Raw genomic sequence first — 11,097 nt, 5'->3', positions numbered from 1 at the left:
GGCATCATTGTCATGAGACACAAAAGTGATAGCCAGGCCTTTGGTGCCAAAGCGACCGGCCCGGGCCACCCGGTGGAGGTAGGTGTCCGAGTCCCCAGGCATGTCATAATTGAAGACGATGTTGACTCGCTCAATGTCCATCCCTCGGCCAAACAGATCGGTGGCCACCAGGATCCGCCGGTGAAAGTCCTTGAACTGCTGATAGCGTGCTAGGCGCTCCTCCTGGGCCATGGCCCTGTGGATGGCGATGGCTGGGAAGTTCTGTTGCACGAGTAGCTGGGCCAGGGCCATGCAGCGCTGCACCGACCTCACGAAGATCACCGCCTGGTTAAACTCTAGCACGTCCAGGAGGTCGAGGAGTTTACGGTTCTTTTCTCTCTCGTTGAGCTTGACATAGTGCTGCTGCAGCCCATGCAGCATGAGCTTGGTCTCACAAAGATAAATTGATGCGAATGAAGGAAGAGTTTTGGGATTTTTTTTCAATTACAGTTGAAATACAATATTTGGAAGAAGAATATCTAAAGTAATTTCAGCAAGCTACGAATATTCATTGTTGTTTTTCTTTTGTTTTTTTTCATGAGCTATGGGTTCACATTGGCATTTGATAGAGTCCTGACCATGGGCAAGGAGGCAGCCAGAGGTGTGGGTAGGAAAAAAACATCGTACTCCACATACAATTCACTCTGTTAATCCATCAACCCACACCACTCCTACCCCAACTAGTAGTCCAAATAAGATAAAATGGCCCAGGAACAGGCTGTACTGCTCTCTTATCAGTCTGTTGAGCCTCAGAATTGGAGAGTGAGGAGTATTTGAAGCTCTGTCCATTTAGTTTCACAACAATAAATAAGCAGAGGCAGGAGGCGGTGGCAAAGACACTGGCAGCCATACATCTTGCTAGGTCTTTATAGCTGTGTCTCTGGATTTGTAGGCCACTCCTCGACTTCTCAGCTCCCTCACGATTCCTTGGGGCAGGCGACCAGTGACTGACACTGCATACACTCCAGGCTGAAAGGTACTGACTCGCTGCCACTTGGAGACCCAGCTGTCCTCTGAACTCATCATTGCAATGATTCCATCAAAGGAAGAGCTGGTGCAGTCATACACCACCTCTCGGTTACCCTTCATCTGAAGGTATGCATCACAATTATCACAACCATCATATTCAAACTGGTCTATAGTCTTGACCAGCGAACACAACAAACAAGCCCGCAGATGCCACGTGTCCTTGGGTACGGTCTTCAGAGCCATCCTCTCCACAGGAGCAGAAGAGCGAAATTCTCCGAATGTTCGTTTTTAACTTTTATCTAAAATGAAACAAATGATATATTTTCACTATTCTTTTTCAATCTTTCATCAGTTGCAAATTCCAACAATTATCCTTTCAAGTTACCCTTAGAATTAAATCATCTTTTGATGAAAGCAATGAAGTCAAGATTCTATGCAGTGCTAGTGTCACAATCAAACTAATTTCATTGATTTTTTTTGGAACATTTTCTGAACTTTATGGGAAAACCAACAGCGACGATCAACTGGCTAAAAGCGAGCCTCCCTATTCCGTCTCACTCCAGTGCCATCTCCCCTGACGCTCGCTGGCTTTAGGGCCGCCAAGGTCACAGTTCTCAGGGGCCCCAACGCTGTGTTCCGAGGGTCCACAGGAAGGCAGGTCAGGAGAGGCGCCCGGAGGAAGCACGTCGGTTCGGGGAGCTGCCGGAGGCACACAGAACCGGTCCCCCGGGTCAGGGCAGGCGGAGGTCGGCACACCGGAGGAACAGGGGTGCTCTCCCGCACAGCGCGAACGGCGGGACCTCAGTTCTCCTCGGGCTTGTCGGCTCGGCGGTCCGCAGGGCTGCAGCATCTTCTCCATCACGTTGAAGCGGACTCGAGCTTTGCTCTCGTTCTCCGCAACCGTGAAGTAGTTGAGGAGGTCGAAGTGGCCCATGTAGGAGCAGTAGGAGTCGCGGTGCTGGTTCACCAGCCATTCCCACTTGGTGGTGTCGGCGTGGCCCGTGCCGATGTACTTGGACTGCAGGTGCTCCAGCTGGCTGTGGATGGTGTAGCGGTCCGTCATCTCGCCGCTTTCCTCCTCGCTCTCAGGTCAGAGGCCCTGGCAACTGGGAACTGTCCTAGAAAGCCAAGCCAGAGAGGGACCGCTCCGCCGAACCTCTGAGCTGGCACTGGCGCGGGAGAATGACGTCTCCCAATCAAACTAATTTTAAAATATTACCAGGTGCAAGGTGGTCCTCCTGCACATGATTAGAACAGTTCACACCACATGGGACTCACTATGAACTATGAAGGCAAAAATCGTATCTTACAATGGTACCTATATGGACGGTCGGTCGGTCGGTCGGTGCAGGCCCTCTTCCAATTGCAGACTTCTGACTTCTTGTGTTCTCACTTGGGGAATGTGGCAGGCAGCTCTCTCAGGCCTCCTTTATAAGGGCACAAATCCCATCGTGAGGGCTCCACCCCCAGGACCTAATCCCATCCCAAAGCTCCAGCTCCTAATCCCATTAGCTGGCCCAATAGGATTTCAATTTATGAATTTGGGGCATGGTGGGAGTCACAACCATTCAGACCATAGCACTCATCTTCATTTCACTGTGTACCGGAAGCCAGTCCATCCTTGCTGCTTGACACAGTCGCTGCAGGGAAGAAACATCTGCACAGCATATGTTTCAAGGGACCTGGCGTATATGGCATACTGTTCTTAATATGTTTGCTCACCTTCTTGGCACTATGTGTTTTAACCAAGGTCACCTCTCCAAGAAAGGTTGTTTCCCCAGGTAGGGATTTTTCCCTGAAGTTGGGGAGGGAATAAAACCCCTTAACTAAGTGCCAGGCGTGGGTAGTTAATCACTTTAACTATGAACAATCACACTTAAGCTACATAATCTTTACTCCCTGGAATGGAGGTAAGAAACGCCCTAACCTTTGGAATAGAGATTGACAGGATTAAAGTCAACCGGCATAAATACACATGCAATAAGGCAATCCAACACAGAGCTTGGCTAGAGATCCTGGCGAGGCTGCTGATCAACTGAACCCTGTCTCCGTGTCATTCCTGCTTCGCCGACTCCGTCCACACCTTTGGGGACCCCTGGACCTGCTGGGGCTTTCTTATTGCCCAGGGCTCTAAGGAGTGCATCATGGAGACGCCCCCTAAGCAGCAGGCCATGGGGGAGAAAGTGCTGCGCTATGAAGCCTTCATCTCTGATGTGCTGCATCGGGACCTGCAAAAGGTACTGGATCATCGTGACAAGGTATATGAGGAGCTGTCCAAATACCTTCAACTGAGAAATGTCATTGAGCATCTCCAGGAAGCTAACCGCTCAGAGTTACATATGCAGGTGGATTTGGGATGTAATTTCTTCGTTGACACAGTTGTCTCAGACACCTCACGGATCTATGTGGCCATTGGATGTGGTTTTTTCCTGGAGTTGACACTGGCAGAAGCTCTCAAGTTTATTCACCGTAAGAGCAATCTCCTCACAGAGCTCAGCAACAGCCTCACCAAGGACTCGATGAATATCAAAGCCCATATCCACATGATGCTAGAGGGGCTTAGAGAACTGCAAGGCCTGCAGGATATCCCGGAGGAGACTCATCAGTGACTTCTTCCCCCCTCTCCAGACATTAAGGAACCAAGTTGGTGACTGGGGGCAAGGTGGTTATCACTTTGTGTCACACTCTCCTCCTCTGGAGAAGTGAGATCATGTGGATTGGACTAAGATAAAACATTTAAGCCGAAACCCGGTTTGGCTCAGTGGATGGAGCATCAGCTTGCGGACTGGGTGGTCCCGGGTTCGATTCCGGTCAAGGGCACGTACCTGGGTTGCGGGCACATCCCCAGTAGGAGATGTGCAGGAGGCAGCTGATCGATGTTTCTCTCTCATCGATGTTTCTACCTCTCTATCCTCTCCCTTCCGCTCTGTAAAAAAAATAAATAAATAAATAAATTAAATAAAATAAAATACATTTGGGAAAAAAAAATGTGTCTTGCTTTATTCGTTTATTTAACTTGTAGCTCAAAGGAACAATATGCATATTACACACAGTTCCACTGATTATACAGACATCAAACTTACTTACTTTTTTAATCCACAGATCCTGATCACAAATTCTTCTTCGTATTTTAAGGAAGCCTCGCTAACCATCTATTGTAGTTATCTAAGCATAGTTAGAGGCATAAAAAAAAAACTGGTTAAAGTTAAATTTCTACAAATGGGAAGTACATTTGGTAGTAAATTGTGTAAGAAATGGTCTGATTGGTCCTCCAGTTTGAAACTTGAAAGAAAGTAATAGGATTGTAATTATTTTATCATCTATTAACATAATTCTGAGTATAACTGCAGTATACTAATTCTTAGGAAGAAGCTGAACAGAATCCAGTTTTGGTTTGGATTTTTGTCTAACTATATTTTCTGACAAAATTCCTAGATGTTAAATGCAGTGTGGTATCCTAACTTGGATCCAGGAACATCAAAGTGCGTTATGACAAAAAATTGGTGAAATCTGAGTAAAATTTGCAGCTTAGTTAATAATAATATGCAGACGTCTTAGTTTTAACAAATGTTCCATGTTACTGGAACATTAGGGAAAACTGGTGAGGGGTAGACAAGAATTCTCTGTATAATAGTTGGAATGTTTCTATCTAGCATTATTATATATATATATATATATATGACTGACTTGAAAAGTGGGGGGAAGAAGCAAATTACAAGGCCATATTTGTATTTATTTTTGCATAATACAAATTTATTGTGACACAAATGTACGGTGTTTGAACAGAAAAAGAAAGCCCAGTGTCGCCTAGAAAGAGGAGTGAGTTGAAGCAGCACGTGGGAAGCAGGGTGGCTCCGGGATGTCAGGTGTGTGGTTAGCGTCTCAGCTCCATGTATGTGGAGATGTCCATTTCTTCAGGAAGCTCCGCCACATTGACTTCAAACCGACCCTGACCCTCATTGAGGTTCAGGACTACTACCCCAACTAGTAGTCCAAAAAGAGAAAATGGCCCAGGAACATGCTGTGCTGCTCTCTTATCAGTCTGTTGAGCCTCAGAATTGGAGAGTGAGGAGTATTTGAAGCTCTGTCCATTTAGTTTCACAACAATAAATAAGCAGAGGCAGGAGGCGGTGGCAAAGACACTGGCAGCCATACATCTTGCTAGGTCTTTATAGCTGTGTCTCTGGATTTGTAGGCCACTCCTCGACTTCTCAGCTCCCTCACGATTCCTTGGGGCAGGCGACCAGTGACTGACACTGCATACACTCCAGGCTGAAAGGTACTGACTCGCTGCCACTTGGAGACCCAGCTGTCCTCTGGACTCATCATTGCAATGACTCTATCAAAGGAAGAGCTGGTGCAGTCGTACACCACCTCTCGGTTACCCTTCATCTGAAGGTATGCATCACAATTATCACAACCATCATATTCAAACTGGTCTATAGTCTTGACCAGCGAACACAACAAACAAGCCCGCAGATGCCGCGTGTCCTTGGGTACGGTCTTCAGAGCCATCCTCTCCACAGGAGCAGAAGAGCGAAATTCTCCGAATGTTCGTCTTTAACTTTTATCTAAAATGAAACAAATGATATATTTTCACTATTCTTTTTCAATCTTTCATCAGTTGCCAACTCCAACAATTATCCTTTCAAGTTACCCTTAGAATTAAATCATCTTTTGATGAAAGCAATGAAGTCAAGATTCTATGCAGTGCTAGTGTCACAATCAAACTAATTTTAAAATATGACAAGGTGCAAGGTGGTCCTCCTGCACATAACTAGTCACACCACATGGGACTCACTATGAACTATGAAGGCAAAAATCGTATCTTACAATGGTACCTATATGGTCGGTCGGTCGGTCGGTCGGTGCAGGCCCTCTTCCAATTGCAGACTTCTGACTTCTTGTGTTCTCTTGGGGAATGTGGCAGGCAGCTCTCTCAGGCCTCCTTTATAAGGGCACAAATCTCATCCGTGAGGGCTCCACCCCCAGGACCTAATCCCCTCATGAGGGCTCCACCCCCAGGACCTAATCCCACCCCAAAGCTCCAGCTCCTAATCCCATTAGCTGGCGCAGCAGGATTTCAATTTATGAATTTGGGGCAGGGTGGGAGTCACAAGCATTCAGACTATAGCACTCACCTTCACTTCACTGTGCTTTATGGTCCTAAATGATTTAGAAAAATGGGCTCTAGCCAGTTTGGCTCAGTGGATAGAGCAACAGCCTTCGGACCAAAGTGTCCGGAGTTTGATTCCAGTCAAGGGCATGTACCTTGGGTGCAGGCCCAGACCTGGTCACCGCTCCTGCAGAAAGCAACCAATCCATGTGTTCCTCTCACCTCGATGTTTCTCTCTGTATTTTCCTCTCTCTTCCACTCTTTCTAAAAGTCAATGGAAAAATATCCTCGGGTGAGGATTAACAACAACAACAAAAAATGGAATAAAGATGGAATTTGAAAACTTTCCTAAAATTAGCCATTTGGAAAAAAAATTGTGCTAAAGCAGTGCTTATTTAAGAAATTAAATCCTGTCGTTTTCCTGTCAAATCCCCTAAAACCTTGCCACATAATAGTAGCCATCCCTCAAACATCAATGTTTATAGGCATAATTAAAATAAATACATTTTTTATTACTCAGAATGAATCCTTCCTATGAACTGCATATAGCTCTGTGCTGTGACTTTAAAACTGCCTCCCGCCATTCCCAAGAATAACCTGACACTGCTTCATCTGTGGGTTCTACACTGTATCAAAACTAGTCTTGCTTTATTCATTTATTTAACTTGTAGCTCAAAGGAACAATATGCATATTACACACAGTTCCACTGATTATACAAACATCAAAGTTACTTACTTTTTTTATCCACAGATCCTAATCACATATTCTTTTGCGTATTTTAAGGAAGCTTCGCTAACCATCTATTGTAGTCATCTAACGATAGTTAGAAGCATAAAAAAAAAACACCTGATTAAAGTTAAATTTCTTCAAATGGGAAGTAAATTGTGTAAAAATGGTCTGATTGGTTCTCCAGTTTGAAAATTGAAAGAAAGTAATAGGATTAAAATTTTATTTTATCATATATTAACATAATTCTGATTTTAAATGCAGCACACTAATTCTTAGTATGAATCAGAACAGAATCAATTTCTGGTTGGGATTTTTGTTAACTATATTTTCTGACAAAATTACTAGATATTAAATGCAGTGCGGTATCCTAAATTGGATCCAGGAACACCAAAGTGCATTATAACAAAAAATTGGTGAAATCTGAATAAAATTTGCAGCTTAGTTAATAATAATATGCAGATGTCTTAGTTTTAACAAATGTTCCATGTTAATGGAACATTAGGGAAAACTGGTGAGGGGTAGACAAGAATTCTCTGTATCATAGTTGGAATGTTTCTATAAATATAGCATTATTCCAAAATTAAAAGTTCATTTCAAAATTATTTGGTGGCATAACATTCTTCATTTACTTTAACCACACAACCACAAAGAGATTTATTTTATATATGTGAAAGGTGTAGCAGTTTCCCAAGGGTCTCTCTTAGTCCTTTGAAATAAATCTTTCTCTTTTGAATCATCAATCTGTCCTAATTCTCTCAGATTTCCTCCTCTTTAATAATACCTGGTTTAACTCTGCCCTGTCCCCATTTGTCCATGACTTGCCATTTCCCCCATCACTTTGCTCAACTACGTAAAATACAGCATCTTTTGCAACATTTGTGATTGCACTTTGCAGTAATGCTGCGTTTTCCTCCAGGGCATTGGGAAGGAAGGTGATAGGACCTAGAGTTAAGAAGGGAGGGATATTTGAGAGGAGACTGATTTTATACGTGGTCAGTTTTTTATAAAATGACTTGTACAACCTCAAAACGGTAGGAACACAGATAGTTAATTAATGTTTGGAAGGCAGGGAACCCTGTGTCTCCACTTTCCCACCACTTTAAATTCATAAAGAACTGAGGAAATAAAACAGCTGATGAGAATTGACAGCCAATGAAATAAAAAGGCAAAAGGCCCAGGAGAGATGTAAGTAAGGGGTAAAAGCTAGATTCAGAGATTGTCTTCAGTCCATGGAGAATTAGGGCATGAGACTCTCAGAAGCAAATGACAACAATAACCAAATCCCTGTCTCTGCAAGGCTATGGCTCCATAGAAAGCAGGAATTCACACAGGCAAATGGAAATTCAACACAGGCTCATACCCAGGTATAATGCGGTCCCCCAAACAGGCTTGTGTTCGCTGTGTTTTTTGTTAGTTTGTTTTTGTTTTCAGATGATCCTAATAGGTAAAAGCTCACTAAGTGCTAATTCCCAAGTTGAGAACGATTGCTTGAAGAGGTAGCAGAGGAAAAGGCAGTATAGTGTAGTGGCACAAAACACAGCTATAAAATCAGAATTCCTGGTTTGTAACCCTGGCACTGAACTTAATAGCTGTGTGACCTTCTGAAAATTACTTTCCCTCTCTGTGTTTCAGTTTCCTCCTCTGTAAACGGGGGTGGAAATGGCATCTTCCTCATGGGGTGTTAGCAGGATTAAATGAGACAATCTAAGAGAGGAAGGCACTGCGGACTCCCCCTAAGTGCTCCACACTCAGCCAGTCTATGCTACGGAGGGGAAGCCGACGAAAGGGTCACAGGTCTAAGATTCCTTCCCACTGGACAGCATTCGCTTGCGTTTACTTCGTTACTTTCTTCCTCAGAGGTTGAAAGGAGCTCCTGATAACACTATTTTTTTGCCTTTTCCTTCTGTATTCAGCAGCCCTTTTCCTCTCCACACGATTTCTTCTGTTTCTGTGAGGAAGTTGTGGTGTTGGCTGATAAACATGCCAATTCCTTTCTGGTTTGGTGCGATCATCTTCACATTGTCAGCTTTTAAGGTGTTCATTAAGGAATAAAGGACAACTGGGTGTGTTTTATGAGACCGTTATGACATGCTATGCCTAGTTTGCCAGGTGAGTGAGTCCAGAGGCTGAAATGAGCTTCTTCTGCTCCTTGCCATGTGTTAGTGGCTCAATTAAACGTCCCTTAAAGCAGAGTTTCTTCTTGTTCCAGGAGTGGGTGGTTAGGAATGGTTTCGTTTGGGGATTTTGCCCCAGTCAGGTCCTCTGAGGCTGAGGGAATTCTACGGCTCTATTTCCAAACGTGTTCCGTGGTTCCTCAGGCTCCCCGCTGCAGTCTGTGACCATGACTCCAGAACCACCAAGAAGCTGGGTCTTTTTTTTTTTTTCTCATTTACTTTTGGCAACATCAGTTAATAACATTATATACATTTCAGGTGTACAACTTTATGACACAACATCTGCATACTCCATTGTGTGCTCACCGCCCAAAGTCTAGTCTCCTTCCGTCACCATATATATTTGAATCCTTTTATCTTCTTCCTCTTCCCCCCACCTCTGGTAACCACCACTCTGCTGTCTGTCATCTATGGGTTTGTTTTTTGCTTTTTGTTTTACATCCCACATATGAGTGAAATCATACTGTTCTGTCCTTGTATTTCACTTAGCATGATACCCTCACGATCCATCCATATTGTTGCCAATGGTAACATTTCATCTTTTTATGGCTGAGTAGGACACCATTACATCTTTATCACCTCTTCTTTACCCAATCATCTGCCAAAGGACACTTAGATTGTTTCCATGCCTTGGCTATTTGAGTAGTGCTGCAAAGCACATAGAGGTAGTACATACATCTCTACCAATACATGTTTGGGAGGAGATATCTGCAAATGATAATATATATTAAAAACTCTCCTTAGTTGACTCAGTATGGCTAGTTTTAGCAACAGGGATAGGACAACAAGACCAGGACCTGGCCTGGTTCAGTAATTCATGATTACAAAGTACTTCTGGTTCTCAAAATAAATGGGAAAATGGGTATGTTGCTAATTATGACTGTGATTCAGTAACTGGGCTAATGTTGAAGGGAAGGACGGGTTATCTGCCAGTTTCCACAAAAACAGAAAACCTCTGAGGGGCAAATCTCACACACCCCAAAACTTGGGCGTGGGGAATGAGCAGGGGAAAACTGCAGGTCAACACAAATGTTTTCAATGTATTGGGAACTTGGGGTGCCCTTGCTGGAAACTCAAGCCCCAGTAGCCCTTATCAAGCAAGTTAATTTATAGAATCATAAATTACTATGAATATTTGAAGAAGTGCTGGGTTGTGCCCTTTCCCAGAAAAAGGCTGGGACCGGACAAGCCAAGGAACTTTGAAGTTGAAAAAATTATCCAGATAAACTCAAAAACCTGTTTATGCTAAAATAAACTAAATTGTAGAAATGATTATCCTGGTAACAAACAATGTTTGTTCTTAAGGACAATGGGTTCCTAAGGACAATGACCTCTTCCTGCCTCTCTAATATCTTTTTCAGTACCTGATACATTACAATAATCCCATGTAGTTGTTGACTGGTTAGATGATCATTAGATTTATCCTTTTAGCGATTATACAAAGAAAAGACTAGGAAGTGTGTAAACTGGTTAGTATAAAGAAAGAAACCTGCCATCATTTTCCTCACCTTGGAAATGTTTGAGTAGAGGCATTTGAAGTAATTTGTACTATTTCAGACTTGCTGTAAGTCATGATTTTTGCTAATTAAAAAGTAAATAGCTATCCATGAAGAGAGCCTCATTCTCTGATAGATCTCCTATAAAATCCCATGGAGTAAAATGCTTGCATCTAGATACCAGAGATAATGGTTTTGAAAATTCTAATTACCAAAACTGGCTCAATCTTATCAGCAAAATAATTAACTCTCCACATTCAGACACAAAGTATTTAATTCGAAAGACAAATAAGGTGTTGTGTAACTTTATTTGCTTGTTTTGCTTTGTTTTACAGAATGCGTAATGGACATTTCTCATTTTCACTAGCAAGCATCCTGCTTCTTTAATACCAAATGGGGTAGAATATCTGTTCTGGGGGTTTTAAAATTGATTTCAGGAAGGAAGGGAGAGGGAAGGAGAGATAAAAACATCAATGATGAGAGAGAATCATTGATCTGCTGCCTCCTGAATGCCCCCACTAGGGAGCAAGCCCTCAACTTGGGCATGTACCCTGACCAGGAATGGAGCCATGA

General features: G+C 43.3%; 2 protein-coding genes and 3 pseudogenes across 2 annotated transcripts; 1 reads left to right on the top strand and 4 right to left on the bottom strand.

Annotated features, from left to right (window-relative positions):
• Positions 1-3: 3 nt before the first annotated feature.
• LOC102419701 lies at positions 4-435 on the bottom strand (annotated as a pseudogene).
• Positions 436-637: 202 nt separating this feature from the next.
• On the bottom strand, positions 638-1,254 carry LOC102419087 (transcription elongation factor SPT4-A-like). The gene has a single exon (XM_006108986.2). The coding sequence runs from the start codon at positions 1,249-1,251 to the stop codon at positions 898-900; it is 354 nt and encodes a 117-aa protein (XP_006109048.1). The 5' UTR covers positions 1,252-1,254; the 3' UTR covers positions 638-897.
• Positions 1,255-1,781: 527 nt separating this feature from the next.
• On the bottom strand, positions 1,782-2,102 carry LOC102418761 (annotated as a pseudogene).
• A 1,035-nt stretch (positions 2,103-3,137) lies between these two features.
• LOC102419394 lies at positions 3,138-3,754 on the top strand (annotated as a pseudogene).
• Positions 3,755-5,008: 1,254 nt separating this feature from the next.
• On the bottom strand, positions 5,009-5,725 carry LOC102418455 (transcription elongation factor SPT4-A-like). The gene has a single exon (XM_006108985.3). The coding sequence runs from the start codon at positions 5,521-5,523 to the stop codon at positions 5,170-5,172; it is 354 nt and encodes a 117-aa protein (XP_006109047.1). The 5' UTR covers positions 5,524-5,725; the 3' UTR covers positions 5,009-5,169.
• Positions 5,726-11,097: the final 5,372 nt, after the last annotated feature.

This window comes from Myotis lucifugus, unplaced genomic scaffold (genome assembly GCF_000147115.1).
Source record: "Myotis lucifugus unplaced genomic scaffold, Myoluc2.0 scaffold_4806, whole genome shotgun sequence".
Classification (NCBI taxonomy): domain Eukaryota; kingdom Metazoa; phylum Chordata; class Mammalia; order Chiroptera; family Vespertilionidae; genus Myotis; species Myotis lucifugus.
The sequence above is the reverse complement of the archived record's forward strand: the minus strand, read 5'-3'. Positions and strand labels throughout refer to the sequence as shown.